Below are 18,767 nucleotides of genomic sequence, written 5' to 3' on the forward strand. Positions count from 1 at the left end.
CCTGCCTCAGAGGCTTGTTACTCCCGTTTTCCTGTTCGGGAATGTTCCCTCCACTCAGCTCCGGTGTCACCTTCTCGGAGCAGTCTCCTCTGGCCTCTGTATTTATAATAACCACCCCCCACTCCCCGCCCACCAACAGACAGACTGTCCTGTCCCTCTCTCTACTTGGCTTTATTTTCCCGTCCTTACTTGTATGAGTTTCTTGGTGGTGGCCATAACAAAGCACCACCAACTGGGTGGCCCAAAACAACAGAAATTGATTCTGCCAGGGTTCAGGAGGCCTGAAGACCAAAATCACAGTGTGAGCAGTGTAGCGTCTCTCCAGAGGCGCCAAGGGAGAGTCCTGCCTCTCTTCTTGCTTCTGGGGGTGCCCGGAATCCTTGGTGTCCCTGGGCTTGTGGCTGCATCACTCCAGCCCCTGCCTTCATCTTCACATTGCCTCTCTCTGTGTCTGTGTCTTCCTGTGTCTCTTATGAGGACACTCTCTTTTGACTCAGGGACCACCCCAATCCAGTCTGATCTCATTTCCATCCTTACCTCAATTACATCTGCAAAGACCCTATTTCCAAATAAGGTCACGTTCCAAGGTTCCAGGAGGACATGAATTCTGGGAGACACTCTTCAACCCACTACACATGTATCACTGTCTGACAAATAATACATTCTGCTCTTTTAATAATTTTAATGACCAGTGACCAATCGAAAGTCAGCTCCCCAAGAATAGGAACTTTTGCTCCATTCAATGCTATATTCCATTAGACAAACACACAGTGGCCATTAAACATTGGTTGGAGAAGTGAGAGGGTTCCTGACTGAATCCTTAGACAAAGCAGGCAGGTAGCCAGCCTGCAGGAACATGGCAAGAGGTGAAAGCTACTGGCCCTACTGAAATAAGCTGAAGCTCAGGGAAATTGCATTTCCAACTCTTAGATGAACGAGAGGTGGTCAGAAAGTCAGAGTAAATCAATGGAAGAGTTGGCCTCATAATCCAAAGTCACATCGAAGACTCTCCAAATTGGAATCAGAGGTGGTGCTTCTTGGCCTCTCTCGCCTTCTTGCCCTAGTGGGGTGGTCTCTTTCCAGGCTTAAAAGGCCCACGTCCTGGGGTCAGATGGGCTTCTGTATTAGATTCCTGCTGCTGCTAATACAGATGAACACAAAACTGGTGGCTTAAAACAACACACATTTATTCTCGTACAGTTCTGGAGGCCAGAAGTCCAACATCAAGTTCATTGTGTTGCAGTCAAGGTATCTGTACTGCCAGGCTCCCTTTAGAGGTTCTAGGGAAAACTGTCCTGGCGTTTTCCAGCTTGTAGAGCTGCATTCCTTACACCCCTTGGCTTGTGGCCCCCTCCTCCATGTTCAACACAGCAGCATGGCCTCGTGTGTCACTGTTACAGTCTCCCTCTGTCTCCCTCTTCTTTGGACACTTATGATGGCATTTAGGCCCCACCGGATAACCAAGAATCATCTCCCATCTCATTTGGCCATAGAAGTCAGCGTTAGCAGGTTCCAGGGACTAGGACCTGGACAACGTTGGGGGCTACTCTTCAGTCTTTCCTAGTGTCCTAACCAGAGTCTTTTTTTTTTTTATTTTTTTATTTTTTTATTTTTTTATTATACTTTAAGTTCTAGGGTACATGTGCATAACGTGCAGGTTTGTTACATATGTATACTTGTGCAATGTTGGTGTGCTGCACCCATCAACTCGTCAGCACCCATCAATTCATCATTTATATCAGGTATAACTCCCCAATGCAATCCCTCCCCCCTCCCCCCTCCCCATGATAAGCCCAGTGTGTGATGTTCCCCTTCCCGAGTCCAAGTGATCTCATTGTTCAGTTCCCACCTATGAGTGAGAACATGCGGTGTTTGGTTTTCTCTTCTTGTGATAGTTTGCTAAGAATGATGGTTTCCAGCTGCATCCATGTCCCTACAAAGGACGCAAACTCATCCTTTTTTATGGCTGCATAGTATTCCATGGTGTATATGTGCCACATTTTCTTAATCCAGTCTGTCACAGATGGACATTTGGGTTGATTCCAAGTCTTTGCTATTGTGAATAGTGCCGCAATAAACATACGTGTGCATGTGTCTTTGTAGTAGAATAATTTATAATCCTTTACCCAAAGGATACCCAGTAGTGGGATGGCTGGGTCATATGGTACATCTAGTTCTAGATCCTTGAGGAATCGCCATACTGTTTCCCATAATGGTTGAACTAGTTTACAATCCCACCAACAGTGTAAAAGTGTTCCTATTTCTCCACATCCTCTCCAACACTTGTTGTTTCCTGATTTTTTAATGATGGCCATTCTAACTGGTGTGAGATGGTATCTCATTGTGGTTTTGATTTGCATTTCTCTGATGGCGAGTGATGATGAGCATTTTTTCATGTGTCTGTTGGCTGTATGAATGTCTTCTTTTGCAAAATGTCTGTTCATATCCTTTGCCCACTTTTTGATGGGGTTGTTTGTTTCTTTCTTGTATATTTGTTTGAGTTCTTTGTAGATTCTGGATATTAGCCCTTTGTCAGATGAGTAGATTGCAAAAATTTTCTCCCATTCTGTAGGTTGCCTGTTCACTCTGATGGTAGTTTCTTTTGCTGTGCAGAAGCTCTTTAGTTTAATGAGATCCCATTTGTCAATTTTGGCTTTTGCTGCCGTTGCTTTTGGTGTTTTAGACATGAAGTCCTTGCCCACGCCTATGTCCTGAATGGTACTACCTAGATTTTCTTCTAGGGTTTTTATGGTATTAGGTCTAACATTTAAGTCTCTAATCCATCTTGAATTAATCTTTGTATAAGGAGTAAGGAAAGGATCCAGTTTCAGCTTTCTACTTATGGCTAGCCAATTTTCCCAGCACCATTTATTAAATAGGGAATCCTTTCCCCATTTCTTGTTTCTCTCAGGTTTATCAAAGATCAGACGGCTGTAGATGTGTGGTATTATTTCTGAGGACTCTGTTCTGTTCCATTGGTCTATGGCTCTGTTTTGGTACCAGTACCATGCTGTTTTGGTTACTGTAGCCTTGTAGTATAGTTTGAAGTCAGGTAGCGTGACGCCTCCAGCTTTGTCCTTTTGACTTAGGATTGTCTTGGCAATGCGGGCTCTTTTTTGGTTCCATATGAACTTTAAAGCAGTTTTTTCCAATTCTGTGAAGAAACTCATTGGTAGCTTGATGGGGATGGCATAAATAACCTTGGGCAGTATGGCCATTTTCACGATATTGATTCTTCCTATCCATGAGCATGGTATGTTCTTCCATTTGTTTGTGTCCTCTTTGATTTCACTGAGCAGTGAGAGTCTTTATCACAAATATAGGGGCAGGTAGAAAAGGTCTCAGATCCCTGCCCCCTAATTTCCCAGTGGGGATTCTGTCCTTTCACTGAATGAACAGGAATAGCCCCTTCTCGCCTTTGTTCATTTCTCTCCTGTTGTCAGGGCTACTGGTAAGGAAAGAATCAAATTGGATGCAAATTAGGCATGAATGCTGACCCTGTGTTTATAACATTTGAATTCTCTCTTGTGTACTTGATTTTTCATTTCCGTGTTATCATCTTATCTCATATGCAGTTTGTTTGCGTTGCCTCAATCTTTTGTGAAAACATGGGTATAATTAATAATACAACTTTCATATGAAAAGGGAATATCTGATTGGAGGAAGTAGCTGCTGGCTGGGTGGTCCCAGAGCACCTTCTAGTTCCCCACGAGCTGAGCACATCTCCAGGGGAGATCTGTGGCTGCTCCATCATGAGGCCAGGACCAGAAGTCCTGGTTGAATGAATAAATGTTTATGATACAGTTTGGGGAATTAATTTTTCTTAGCATATGCTTGGAGAAGGCCATTTCTTCCTTAAAAATGGTATAACCATTGAGCTTGCTTTCCAGATAGTCATAATTCTAGTGCTGTTGTTTATATAAAAGCCAAGTTGGCGTTTTGAAAAAATGTGATTAATTGTATAGGACAGGCCAGGGGCCATGGTTCATGCCTGTAATCGCAGCACTTAGGGAAGCCAAGGTGGGTGGATCACTTGAGGTCGGGAGTTCAAGACCAGTCTGGCCAATATGGCGAAACCTTGTCTCTACTAAAAATACAAAAATTAGCCAAGTGTGGTGGTGGGTGCCTGTAATCCCAGCTACTGGGGAGGCTGAGGCAGGAGAATCACTTGAACTCAGGAGGCGGAGTTTGCAGTGAGCCAAGATCATGCCACTGCACTCCAGCGTGGGCAACAGAGTGAGACTGTCTCAAAAAAAAAAAAAAAAATTTATAGGGCAGCTTTTTGTTTTTGATTACAAACTATCCAAGATGAGAATTAAGATATGAATACTTTTGTATGTTAATTGTAGAATAAGTTCTCTTTGGTCAACAAGAATGTAAATATCTCCATTTTGTTCTTTAAACAATCCATCTAACTTTCTTATGACCATCACCCCTACACCCTTCCCAACTACATCAACAAGACCAAATGAAAAACAAAATCGCCGACTTCCTCATGACTCCAAATATGAAAGTCAAAATCGGTACGGTCTTCAAAACATTTTGAGTTTAGAGTTTCTAAAGGATTAAAATTATCATCCATTTTAATAATGTCCACACAGCCCTGCCCTCAATGGAAATAGTTTAGATTGCAATCAAAGTGAGCCATGTCCGCCACCATAAAGCTTTGCTGAAAATAGTTTGAAATTGTGAGGATTCTAGTTGTCCTGGGACTCTTTCCAATGGGGAAACTTGATAAGACACTGTGACAATTCATCAACTTTTTGGTTTCCGTACCAGCAGAACAGTCATGAACTGATGAACATAGTCAGGAACTGTTGGCTGCTTAGCTGTGCTGAGCGTTGTGATTTTAACAACTCAGATAGTCCATGTAAGAGTGAGGATTTAGTCACAATATTGTGGGCCTGTGTGACAAGTTTTAATGGAGAAAAGGTTACATTTGCATATCCCCAGTTCCATTAACATTTCTAAAGTGAAGCCCAGTCACAAATGAGAATTACGAGTTTGGCTACTGTGGGAAATTGTAGAGGGTTCTCATTTCTCCTCTTCTTAGTTACGTACAATACCTGACATTTCTGGAGACCCAAGCTGGGTGTCAGCAACTGCTCTAAGGGGTTCACATATATTATTTCTGATCATCCCAGTAATACTCCCAGGTAGGAATTTTTATCTCAGTGGGACAGATGGACTCGATATTCATCTACACAGTGAGCACCTCCCTGCCAGCCAGCAAGACTCAGACCCAAGCCCAAGGCTGCAGAGACAGTTAATGGTGGAGCAGGATTCCAACTAGGTCTGGTTGCATCCAAAGACCATTTCCCACTGTAGCACACTGCCTCCCAAGGGGACTTAGGAAGAAAGGAAACTGTTTTGAAAGGGCAAATTTTACTACTAGCCAAAGCAGTGTCCCCCTTTACATTTAGAGTTCTGCAAATAAGTATAATATCTAAATGAATACACATCAGTGAAAGGTTGTAAGGTTTATAAAACTTTAAGTGGTATTACATAGATTTTAAAGAGAAATGTATCCCTTTTGGCAGTCTTAAAGTAAAAATTACTAGAAAATATCTAGCTGTTAGTAGTTTATCAAGCACTTTCATATATATTATTTTATTTTGGCATTTTAAGAGAAATGCAGTAAAATAGGTGGTAGTATTCTTTATATATTGATCCATGAAAACTAAGGCCAGCAAGGTCTAAGGGACTGTCCTGTATTTATGGGATAAAAGAGACAGCCAGATGCTCAAATTCTGAACTTCTTGACAGGTATTCTGATGCCAAATCCTGTGCTTATTCTAGAACAACAGTCAAGGAGGGAAAAATTTACAACATCCTTGCCCAACAAAACTGATCAAATACAGTACATGTTGAGACCAGAGCTTCTCAACTCGGGCTCTTGTGGCATTTGGGGACCAATAATTCTTTGTTTTGGGGCCTGTCCTGTGCACTGCCCTAGGTTGGCTGCTTCCCTGGCCTCTACCCACTGGATGCCAGCAGCGCCTTCCACAGGTGACAACCAAAACTGTCTTCAGGCTTTGCCAAATGTCCTCGGAGGGACACTTTTAGACATTATTTATTCTTTAGACGTTGTCTTTAAAAAAATCACTGTTTTAGACATTATTTCAAGAGAATGATTATAGCAGGCAACATAGTTTTATGTCTACATTTATGAATTTGAGAGGAGACAACTAGCATTTTATTCCAGCTTCATCACTTAAGTTCAGTAACACCTTAAGTTGCCTCTTCTGTAAGATGAAAATAAACCACACAATGTTCATTAAGGTTTAGAACATTAAAGTGTGGGAGCAGAGAACCTTGACAACTGACTTTTAGTTTGTGCTCACATTATTACTGGAGATTATTATTATTCCTGTTCTGTAATTCTAAGCAAATCTTACTTGATTCTTTTTCACAATACTATCCACAGACCAGGTCCAGATTTTTTTGTATTTGAATGAATGATCTTTCATGATCTCATCTCAAACTTGCTTTCCAGCCCCTGCTCCAACTCCCCCTGTTCCTAGACAGCCCTCCTCTCTGGAGGCCCCCATCCCCTTCACAGCTATGCCCCAGACATGCTGAATCGCTCACCTTTCCCAAATAACCCCTCCTGTGACTTCACACCTTGGTGTGTTCCTTCCTCTGATATTTGTTCTTTCCAGAACTTTTTTGTCTTACAAGATCCTCTTTGTCCTTAAGGGTTAAGACCTTATGTGAAGAAACCATACTATACAGTGAATTCTGGCCAAAATGATTCGGACAGACTTATTTTCTCCGGGCCTGCTGCTATTTCTCTGGGGTATATCTCCATGATCAGCAAAAAGAAAACCAAACAGAATTTCATCTAAGCGAAACGAAACTGTTATAGAAAAAGAGCCTTAGAGATAAATCATTCCCCCAGACTTTCTCCTGGAGGGTGCTCTTTTAGCATCTATTTTGTGAAATTGAGGAGAACATTTGAAAAGATTAGTCTTTTCTTAGTGGGTAACTGCTGCAGTGACTGAGTCCTGAGGGACTGCCAATTAGAATAAACCAGAAGTCAACTGCCTGGAGACACAATCAACTCCAACCCAATTTCTGGGAAGCTGGTTTAAGGCCAGAGGATTTGAACACTAACTTACTTTCACCTTCCAGTCTTGTCTGGCTTTGTGATCTGGGCTTTTTCTCCCTCACCCCCTTTCACTGTGCCCCAGAGTTGCCCCCCATAAATGTTGCACCTTCACGTCACCCTCACAGATTGTTGCCTAAGCGCAGTGGGAAGCCACTGGTGAGTCTAAGCCATAGAGTTGTGAGATGTGATAGAGGCATAGAGAAGGCTGCTTAGGTTAGCAGCATGGAGAGGGACTCCTCTGTGTGTGTCGGTATGTGTAAGCATGCTGGGTGTGTGTATTGGGTGTATGTGTGTTGGTTGTTGGGTGTGTGGTGTGTGTGTGCATGTGTGTTAGGAGTGTGTGTGTTAGGTGTGTGTTGGGTGTGTGTGTTGAGTGTGTGTACATGATGTGGGTGTGTGTATGTGTGTTTGTGTGTGTGTGTGTGTGTTGTGTGTGCTTAGGGAGTGTTCGGTATGTGTGTGTTGGGGTGTGTGTGTGCTGACCGTATGTGTGTGTTGAGTGTGTGTGGGTTGGGGGTGTGTGTGCTGAGTGTATGTGTGTTGGGTGTGTGTGTTAGGTGTGTGTGGAGGGTGTCTGCTGAGTGTGTGTGTTGGATATGTGTTGAGGGTGTCTGCTGAGTGTATGTGTGTGTTGGGTGTGTGTGTGTTGGGTGTGTGTGTTGGGTGTGTGTGTGTTGGGTGTGTGTGGGTTGGGGGTGTGTGCTGAGTGTATGTGTGCATTGGGTGTGTGTGTTGGGGGTGTGTGCTGAGTGTGTGTGTTGGGTGTGTGGGGGTTGGGGTGTGTGTGCTGAGTGTGTGTGTGTTGGGTGTGTGTGTTGGGTGTGTGTGGGTTGGGGGTGTGTGCTGAGTGTATGTGTGCATTGGGTGTGTGTGTGTTGGGGGTGTGTGCTGAGTGTGTGTTGGGTGTGTGTGGGTTGGGGTGTGTGTGCTGAGTGTGTGTGTTGGGTGTGTGTGTGTTGGGTGTGTGTGTTGGGTGTGTGTGTGTGTTGGGTGTGTGTGGGTTGGGGGTGTGTGCTGAGTGTATGTGTGCGTTGGGTGTGTGTGTGTTGGGGGTGTATGCTGAGTGTGTGTGTTGGGTGTGTGTGGGTTGGGGTGTGTGTGCTGAGTGTGTGTGTGTGTTGGGTGTGTGTGTGTTGGGTGTGTATGTGTTGGGTGGGCGTGTGTGTGTTGGGTGTCTAATCTAGAAATGACTCTTGCTCTTCTGAGAGTCACCAGTAGAACTGTGGAAACACTGTCTCTGTCCAAGCCCTTTCTTCATTCCTTGGCACCTTCATTCTTTCAAAACGCATTTCTGTGGAGTCCATCTGATGTCAGGGAGAACTGTAGGAGCCAGCTGATAAAGATGACCAACAGAGTTGTGGCCCTGGCCTCAGAGCCTACCAGAGTGAAGCGAGAGATGGTCACCTCATTGCCCATAGCATGACTGTGTCATCCTCCACTGGGCATTGCATGGATAGGAGTTGGGACGGGATTCCCTGAGGAAGTCGTAAAGAGCCTGAGGCCCCGCATTTGAGTGAGAGGCCACTAGGCCAGGCAGGCCAGGTGACAGGAGAACAGGAGCAGAGGCAGGCCAGGGCCAAGCAGGAGCCAGCGAAGCAGGAGTGCGTGAGCCCAGCAAGGCCTCCAAGGTCATGGGAGTGTCTTAGACTCTCAAGAACAGTGGGAGCCATGGTGGGGTGTGGAGCAGGAAAGTGGCACAATCACATGTGCATGTCTGCGTGTTTAAATGCCTCAGGTGGGAAGAGTGGTGATTGGGAGGTGGGAGGACATTTGCGGATCAGCAGAGTGAAGGTAAGTAACGAGGTCTGGGAGAGCAGAAGTGGGGAGGGAAGGGATGCTTGGGATTCCAGAGGTTTTGGGGTTGGGGACAGGGCAGAGCTGGCAACAGCCTTTCTTTTGACCTAGTGTGAGGGACGTGGATCCCTTCTGCACTCATGAGTCTTTGGAATGTTCATCCATCCTGTCTGAGTTTGGGGAGGGTGTGTGCAAGTACGTGTGCACAGGTGCATGCATGTGTGCAAAGAGCCCCTAAGTCTGTTCCCTAGAGTTCTTGTTCAAAAGGTGCACTTGGCATATGCCATGTAAGCCGTCGCCTAATAGAGCAATTACTGACTGGTTAATAAAATAGATTGAAATGAATGATTTATTAATCACTTTCCGAAAGCATAGTTTTACCTGAATTCATCTTAGCCATCCAGTGTCTTTACACTTCTAATTTTAATTAACAGGTATTTAGTAGATTGTGATTTAATTTGCATAAAGAATATAATTCTAGAAGGCTACTCTTATAAGAAGGACTGTGCTATCTGAGCATTGCAGACGTGGTTTAGAATTACAAAACAAAAGAAATAAAATTTTTTTTAAAAAAACAGGCTTTACATTTTTAATTCTATTTTCTACTGTGATCACATAGCCAAGAAGGATTCAATAGTTTGTTCATTATCAGCAATCACTTGAGTAGGTTTCTTGACACATATATTATTATACTGTATGTCTTTCTGAGTATGTGTGTCTGTGTGTGTATATATATATAATCTGTCTGGCTGTATGTAAATTTATAAAATGCTAAATGCACATTAAATAGAAATGCTTTATCCTTCCAATAAAAACTAAGCCACTTCAAGAGGTAGTCTATTTCATATTGGATTCACTTGCTGTAAAGGAAGCACCAACATGTTTCGAGGTTTGCCTGACAACCTCTACCAGTTGTGATAAAGGAAAGATAAAGAGAAGAGGTTAAAACCTTTGAGAACACTTTTAACCTTTGTCTGTTCCTTCTCTATCCCATTTTTCATGTCTTCTTTTCCCAGATGACAGCATCCACCTGGCATCGATAGGATGTATGCTTTTGAATTGTTTCATGAGGAATAGAGGTGGTTGCAAAACTGGCTCATTTCTCTTCTAGCCTGTCCTTTGGATAAATAGTGCCCTTTGGTGGCTTGTGGGGTCAAGTTTTTACCTGTAGTCTTGGAGGTTGCTATTTTATTTCTCTGTTAAAAATTGGTTCCCTGCTGCAGGGATAGAATTCATACCATTGGTCCTGTTAGCAGCATGGTCTAACTGGTTGAGTGGAGAGATTTAATAAAAGAATATTTCTTTGTATGACAGTACAATCAAGATAATGTTTTAAAATGGACTTAAATATTTTAGAGCATATTGCTTAAGATGACAACCAGCTTTTTGGAGTAGCTCAGGTGTAAAAAGGAGGAGACAGGAAAATGTGCAATGCATAAAATGTATTAACATTCTGCAAATAAGCCTAGCTTTTTAAATAAATAATTTCCTTTTATAAAGTCATTATGTCATTATATTTTTATCCCCAGAGAATTGTATAGGGCCCCTGTCTATTTTTAAAGAAGAGATTGTGAAAATAACAACAGTAATAAAAATAATAATGATACAAACATTGGCTGCTGTCACAATGTTTTGGATTGGACTCATCCAATTCTGTTTTCTCTTGTCTGATAATGTAGCTTAATCCTGTGCCTGAATCAGACTATTGAAACAATATGGTAAAATAGATATGACGTCTATACCTGATCCATTTAAGATGGACATGGTGACACACGCCTGTAACCCTAGCTATTTGGGAGGCTGAGGTGGGAGGATGGCTTGAGCCCAGGAGTTTGAGGCTGTAGGGAACTATAATTATGCCACTGCACTCTAGCCTGGGTGACACAGTAAGACCCCATCTCTTAAAAAAGTTAAAAATAAATAAATGAATAATCGACTTAAGCTGAAATGAAAATGTGCATATTAAAATCATATGCTATTTTAGGTTATTTTTCATAACCTTCATTAACATATAACTTCAGTTGATAGACTGATCTGTATATATAATCTATATAATCAACATATGTAGTATGCACATGTTTGCACTTGAAAACTATTTACTAGGCCAGGCATGATGGCTCATGCCTGTAATCCCAGCACTTTGGGAGGCCGAGGCGGGCGGATCACGAGGTCAGGAGATCAAGACTATCCTGGCTAACATGGTGAAACCCCATCTCTACTAAAAATATGAAAAGTTAGCCGGGCATGGTGGTGGGCGCCTGTAGTCTCAGCTACTCAGGAGGCTGAGGCAGGAGAATGACGTGAACCCGGGAGGTGGAGCTTGCAGTGAGCCGAGATCACATCACTGCACTCCAGCCTGGCAACAGAGTGAGACTTGGTAAAAAAAAAAAAAAATATATAAAAGAAAAAGAAAACTGTTTACTCTGGGAAATCTCTTCCAAATCCTCTTAAATGGGTCTGCATGTAAGAAAACCAGAACAGTCATCTGTGAAATATTTTCTTATAAACTCAGGTACATTTCATACATAAGCTAACCGTGTGTTAGCAGTGTGGTAGGATTTCTCTCTCATATTCCCTCGTTCTTTCCTTTTGTTCAGAGAGTTTGGATGGAGAGACCCGGAACTGCCGGAAGTGATTCAGATGCTGCAGCACCAGTTTCCCTCAGTCCAGTCTAACGCGGCAGCCTACTTGCAACACCTCTGTTTTGGAGACAACAAAATTAAAGCCGAGGTAAGTGCTCCTTGGATTCTGAAAAGATTGGTGTCAGATTCATAAGCCCTCAGATCTTCTTAATGTTGGCGGGGAAAGGAATTAGGAGAACTGAAGTTACGCTTTTAAAATTTAGATCTATATTTACGACTAAAACATAGCATGTTTCATGTAATTGATTAGCAGGCCTGTTCATGCATTCTTCGCTTTTAGTATTTGAATACTGAGGAATGGAGGACCAATAGTGTATGCTAGTTATCAATAGAGGCTGGATTGTCAAATGCCATACTTGGAATTTGATTTGTCTTTCTCTTCCTGATTCCGACTCTGGGAGTGTTCTCTGCCCCTAAATCCTAAAGACATACTAAGTATCAATTGTTATCTCCTCAAATTACAATAAAATTATTATAGTCAGTATAAGCTATGACCTGGCCTTCCTGAAGAACTCATTGATAGGATAAGGATTCTAGGCACTAACCTGGTTTTGTGTTATAACCACGTGTTTGGCGCTATTTACAAAGGAGCAGTGGATTAAATGTGGATATGCGTTCCATTAAGAAGACTATTGTCCATGTCCATCATGTAAACAACTGTTAACATGCTCTGTGTTTTTGGAATACATAAAGTGCACATATTGTGCTGTGTGGTATTTTTGGAAAATCACAGTGGTCGCTGCAGCCAAATCTAACTTTTTGAGACAAGGGACAAGCATTGCATATAAGGAACTGAGTAGTCAATTTTTTAAAAAAGATTTTGTAAACTATAACGAGTCGTCTTTATGGTGTGTAAGCAATTCTGGGGATGAGTCTAAATTAGTTTAAGAGTGGAAAGAGAGATTTGAAGATATAATTGCGATTTATTATAGAATTTGCTTGCTTGCGTTGGGATATACATAGCCTCATGGCTTTTTATATTTTTCCATCTCTCTTCCCCTGGGACTGCAGGGAACATGGTCCATGCTCACGCTTATCAGGAAAGTGCTGCTTCTTTGTGGAATGAGTATAAAGCAATGGTTCTCAACCAGGTGTCATTTTGTCCCAAGGTACATTTGACATCTGGAGACATCTTTGGTTGTCCTAGCTGGAGGAGGCTGTGGGTCACTCATAGAAATCAGGGATGCTGCAAAACATCCCAGAAAGTGCAGGGCAGCTCTCCAAAGAGAATCACCCCGCCTGAAATGTCAGCAGTGCCAAAGTTTAGATACAGAGAAATATTGTCCATCTGAGAAAAATTTTAAATGTGAGAAAATACCAACAGTTAAATTGACCTAAAAATGCATTAAAGTTATGTGACTCCTGTCCCAAACAGATGTTAACTTAGTCATTCTCTATGTTTAATAGGAAAAAAATGGCCATGCAAAATTAAGGACAGATTTCTGACTGGGGGATCACATACCATCATCATATATTGTCCTTTTTTGAAGACCATAAGTTTTCTCTTTTTTGAAAACTATAACTTTGAGAGTTTCTCTAAAGGTCATGAAAGTATTTCATTTCATTGTTAGCATGAATTGATTCAAGAGTGTTGTGGTGCCCTGCCAAAGTGGGATGGACTCCTACCCAAAATTTGGTTGTTCTGATGCCAAGGTTGCTGGCATGACTCACACACCAAGAGGGCCTGAAAAAGTGTCATTTAACACAGTGAGGTTTTCTGGGTCAAGCTCAGTGGATCCTAGGCAGGTCCAAAATTGGCTTGAGAAAGCTTTTGGAAAGGAAATTGGCATGGAGTTTTTATGGTTGTAGGAAGTGGGTTCTCACATGCAGACTGGGCCTTGTACGGGTTGAAACTCCTGAGGGTACCAGAAAAGGAAGCTCTTGAGTTTTATCAGCTTGCTCAGATGTGGGACAGAGGAGGGAAGGGTGAGGCTTCAAAGCTGTCAGAAGTCAAACATCAAGAGATAGAGTCAGACTGTATTACAGGGAGTCACCCGGCCAGGCAGTGCAGGCTTCATGGCCCAGGAAAGTCTGAAGTCATGGTCTAACTGGCTCCGTAAACATGATCCATGGGCCAGCCTTGGGGCCTCTCAGTGGCGATGCCACCTGACAGGAGCTGTAGTGACAGCAACTGTAGACTTGTTTCTGGCTACATCAGAATGACCCCTAGTGCACTGTAGTGAACACAGGCCTTCCAATGAAGGGGCGACCAGCACAAGTCATGGCGAACGGATGAGCTTCCCGGGCTGGCTTTCCTGCTTACCAGCTCAGTCACCTCGAACTACCTGATTATACTGGGGCCTCTTTTCTAATCTTTAAAATGAAGATGCTGATACCTTCTCTGTAGAGTCTTTGTAAGAATCAAATGACTTAACATGTGCAAACTGCTTAGTGGCGAAATGTGCATTCATCCTCCTTCGTTTTGGCCAGGAACAGTAAAGACACTAAAGTTACTGTTTTATTTCATGTATATGTCTGTGTGTCTCTGTGTGTACAGGTGTCTGTGTCTGTGTGTATCCCTGTGTCTCTGTGTGTGTATGTGTGTGTCTTAGTGTGTCTGTGTGTGTATGTCTGTGTGTGCGTGTGTGTACATATGTGTGCTTCTGCTTATTTTTTTATATTTTGCTATGGGTGCCCTCAAGGTTGCTTGTATCACTTCTCATTGTTTGGGGTGGCCCCCAGCAGCTGGCACTCCTAGCAGCAGTTCATGTTATCGATGGCAACCCTCCGTACTACCTTCTAAAGGCTGCAAACACTGCCAGGACCCATGATAATGTTCCCAGGAGACCTGGGAGGCCGGGATGAGAAGGAAGGGAAGAGTGATGTATGACTGAGTGTACACCCTGATCCTGAGTTGACAAAATGAGATTGAAGTTAGCAACTGTTAGCCAAAGGAACACAGGAAGTACAAAAGACTTAAATAAAACACAAAGTGAGCTTCTGGAGTTTCCCTTTCTTTCTCGCATTCAGTCACATAGGGAGGCATGCATATTTGCATGCACACACATACACACACACACTCATACACAAACACACACACACGTAAACTCTAATAAGGATTCTACACAGATCTATTTTGTTCTCTCATTCTAACTGCAAGTCCAAACTATTAGTAATTGGTTCTCCCTTTGTGACAGATGGCTGCCTGTCGTGTTTTCATATACAGACATTGATTTTTGTAATTACCTGTTGTCCAAATACTAATCTTGCAGGCACTAGCCTTTCCAAATTTACTCAGTCCTCTAGTCTTTCTATTGCATTTTATTGAACTGATTTAGCCCTTCAGTCTACATTTCATTATTGGTATTGACTTTGCTCACACAATGCGTAGGCCATTGAAAAAAAAGGCAGAACTACATCTTCTATGTGCAGGGGGTCATAAATCATTCCTTCCTTGTTCCTTATTCCTGTGATTTGTACAGTGTTAATATAATAAAGCCAAGAACATCAGTTTTTTTTTCAAAATGATACCAGATCTTATATGTGCAATGATGAGAATTTGCTTCCGTAAGTCAGCAGATAAAAATGCTCATCCCAGCTTTTCCTACTGCTCTAGTGAACTTGGATTTAAGACCATCTCCTCAGTTCCCCTCTGTATTAGTCCATTCTCATGCCGCTATGAAGAAATACCCAAGACTGAGTAATTTATAAAGAAGAGAGGTTTAATGGACTCATGGTTCTGCATGGCTGGGGAGGCCTCAGGAAACTTATAATCATGACAGAAGGCACCTCTTCACAGAGCAGCAGGAGAGAGAATGAGTACAAGCAGGGGAAATGTCAGACACTTATAAAACCATCAGATCTCGTGAGAACTCACTATCACGAGAGCAGCAGTGGAGGGAACCGCCCCCATGATCCAATTACCTCTACCTGGTCCCACCCTTGACATCTGGGGATTATTACCTTTCAAATGAGGTTTGGGTGGGGACACAGAGCCAAACCATATCATTCTGCCCTGGCCCCTCCCAAGTTTCATGTCCTCACATTTTAAAACACAATCATGCTTTCCCAACAATCCCCAAAGTCTTAACTCATTTCAGCATTAACTCAAGAGTCCAAGTCCAAAGTCTCATCCCCCTGAGACAAGACAAGTCTCTCTTCTCCCTATGAGCCTGTAAAATCAAACACAAGTTAGTTCCTTCCAAGGTACAATGGGAGTACAGTCAGTGGGTAAATATACCTATTCCAAGTGGGAGAAATTGGCCAAAACAAGGGGGTTTCAGGCCCCATACAAGCTTAAAATCCAACAGGGCAATCATTAAACCTTAAAGTTCCAAAATGATCTCCTTTGACTCCATGTCTCACTTTTGGGTCATGCTGATGCAAAAGATGGGCTCCCATGGCCTTGGGCAGCTCTGCCCTATGGCTTTGCAGGGAACAGCCCCACTCCCAGCTGCTTTCACAGTCTGATGTTGAGTGTCTGCAGCTTTTCCAGGCACATGGTGCAAACTGTCAGTGGATCTACCATTCTGGGCTCTGGAGGATGGTGACCCTCTACTCACAGCTCCAGTAGGCAGTGCCCCAGTGGGGACTCTGTTTGGGGGCTCCAGCCCCTTGTTTCTCTTCCTCACTGCACTAGCAGAGGTTATCCACGAGGGCTCCACCCCTGCAACAAACCTCTGCCTGGACATTCAGGGCATTTCCACCCATCCTATGAAATCTAGGCAGAGATTCTCAAACCTTAATTCTTGACTTTTGTGCACCCACAGGCTCAACACAGCATGGAAGCCACCAAAGCTTGGGGCTTGCACCCTCTGAAGCAATGGCCTGAGCTGTACCTTGGCCCCTTTTAGCCATGACTGGGGCCAACACATCTGAGACACAGGGCACCATGTCCTGAGGCTGCACAGAGCAGGGAGGCCCTGGGCTAAGCCCACAAAACCATTTTTCCCTCCTAGGCCTCCATGCCTGTGAAGAGAGGGGAGGTGAAGGTCTCTGACATGCGCTGGAGATATTTTCCCCATTGTCTTGGTGATTAGCATTCATTCGGCTTCTTATTACTTATGAAGATTTCTGCAGCAAGCTAGAATTTCTCCCCAGAAAATGAGTTTTCCTTTTCTGTCACATTATCAGGCCTCAAATATTTCAAACTTTTGTGCTCTGCTTTCTCTTGAATGGTTTGTGACTTAGAAATTTCTTCTTCCACATACCCTAAATCATCTCTCTCAGTTTCAAAGTTCCACAGATCTCTAGGGCAGGAGCAAAATGCTGCCAGTCTCTTTGCTAAAGCATAGCAAGAGTCATCTTTGCTCCAGTTCCCAAGAAGTTCCTCATGTCTATCTGAGACCACCTCAGCCTGGACTTCATTGTCCATATCACTATCAGCATTTTGGTCAAAGCCATTTAACAAGTCTCTAGGAAGTTCCAAACTTTCACACATCTACGTGTCTTCTTCTGAGCCCTCCAAACTGTTCCAACCTCTGCCCATTATCTAGTTTCAAAGACACTTCTATATTTTCAAGTGTCTTTACAATGACAGCCCACTCCTGGTACCAATTTACTGAAGACTAGGTAATTTATAAAAGAAAGAAGTTTAATTGACTCACAGCATTGGGGAGGCCTCAGGAAACTTGCAATCATGGCAGAAGGCACCTTTTCCCAGGGTGGCAGGGGAGAGAATGTGTTCAAGCAGGGGAAATGTCAGATGCTCAGATCTCATGAGACTCACTCATTATCACAAGAACAGCATGGAGGAAACCACCCCCGTGATCTGATTACCTTCACCTGGTCCTGCCCTTGACACATGGGGATTTTTACAATTCAAAGTGAGATTTGGGTGGGGACACAGAACCAAACCATATCACCCTCCCAGCAGTGAGGTGGAACTGAGGAGGGAGGGCTGGGTGGGGTCTAGCTCAGCAATCTCCAGTGACTAAGGCAGAGTTTGAATTCCACTGAGTTCTCTGATCCAGGGTAGGATATTTAGCTTTAAGTACTTTGTAGATCAGCAAGTGTTTAAAAACTGAGATAGGAGTGTAGTCACATAGGCAGTAGTCAAAGCCAGATTGAGATAAGATCAGAAGAAAAGCAGTCGAGGAAAAATTAAAGAGGATGGGAGAAGAAGAAGGAATAAAGTGAGGGGTCAAGTGATTGCTGCAAACACAGTTTTTGTGGTCCATATTCATGGGCTAATGAGTATCTGAGATGGAAGTGGGTCCTCGCACTTTCAAGGGCACAGGCATGATTAGTGTGGATGGATGGCAGTACTCCTTGAACGATGTCTGTCATCTACACTGTCTCCTAGATTGTTTGGAAAGTCAGCATAAATTAAGCCTCTAGACAGAGGAATTATTAAACATGGATACTCCCTCAGGTGTATGGACTATAAGCATCTTTTAGGAGGTGTCTAAATGCTGCTAACTTTTGAGCATGTTTTATAAATCTTTTCTTCATTCTTTTTGGAAACTCCCCTCAGCTAAGAATATTGTGATTATCCCATTGATTTGGGGATACTAAGTACATTTCATGGGTTGTGAGGATTGCAGTTTATTTATGTTCCTCCTGCCTGCACTTTTCCCCATTTCTTCCAATGCACACACCAGAGTTGACATGCAGGTGGCACCCCCTTTCCTATATAGACAGTTATACAAAACAAGGAGTGTATATATGTGTATATATGTACACACTATATGGCTTCATTCAAGGTAATATGTATCTTAGTGATTTAAAAGTGTTTGCACATTTTCAAGTGGCAAATAGGGATTATTTTAAAATGTTTAAATATTTCTATTTATATATTTATTTGTAGAGACAAGGCCTCTTTCTGTCACCCAGGCTGGAGTGCAGTGGTGTGCAATCATAGCACACTGTAGCCTTGAACTCCTGGGCACACGCAGTCCTCAGCCTTAACCTCTCACGTATCTGGGATTATAGGTGTGCACCACCATGCCCAGCTACATATTTAATTTTGTTATAAGTTAATAAATCAATTAAATTTTAAAAATGTAAGTTAAGCTAACAAAAATTATAAATGTTCAAATAATTGGAAAATGTATTTTCTTTTAAACATAGACCATCCTTACTAACATGCCTCATTTTTAAACAACATGCCTTATTTCAAAAATTCAAACTTTATTATTTGACTTTATGTGTGAGAAGGATTGACTTGTACTCCTTTCTTTTTGTTAGAAATGTCTGGTGAGCAGCACTGATAAAGATGTAATTTCAGGTTTTGACCTGATTACTTCTTGCTATATCAAAAAGTAGCTTCAGCTGTCTCA

At 42.8% G+C, this 18,767-nt stretch overlaps 1 protein-coding gene across 4 annotated transcripts in view; it reads left to right on the top strand.

The window, feature by feature from the left end:
- Positions 1-18,767, top strand: part of CTNND2 (catenin (cadherin-associated protein), delta 2) — a 935,009-nt gene that overhangs the window by 656,430 nt on the left and 259,812 nt on the right. For all 4 annotated transcript variants that reach the window (XM_011951767.1, XM_011951770.1, XM_011951769.1 and 1 more), the window contains one exon: positions 11,503-11,635. In XM_011951767.1, the coding sequence (XP_011807157.1) occupies positions 11,503-11,635 (133 nt within the window). The remainder of the gene's footprint in view (positions 1-11,502; positions 11,636-18,767) is intronic.

This window comes from Colobus angolensis, unplaced genomic scaffold (genome assembly GCF_000951035.1).
Source record: "Colobus angolensis palliatus isolate OR3802 unplaced genomic scaffold, Cang.pa_1.0 Scaffold327, whole genome shotgun sequence".
Lineage (NCBI taxonomy): Eukaryota > Metazoa > Chordata > Mammalia > Primates > Cercopithecidae > Colobus > Colobus angolensis.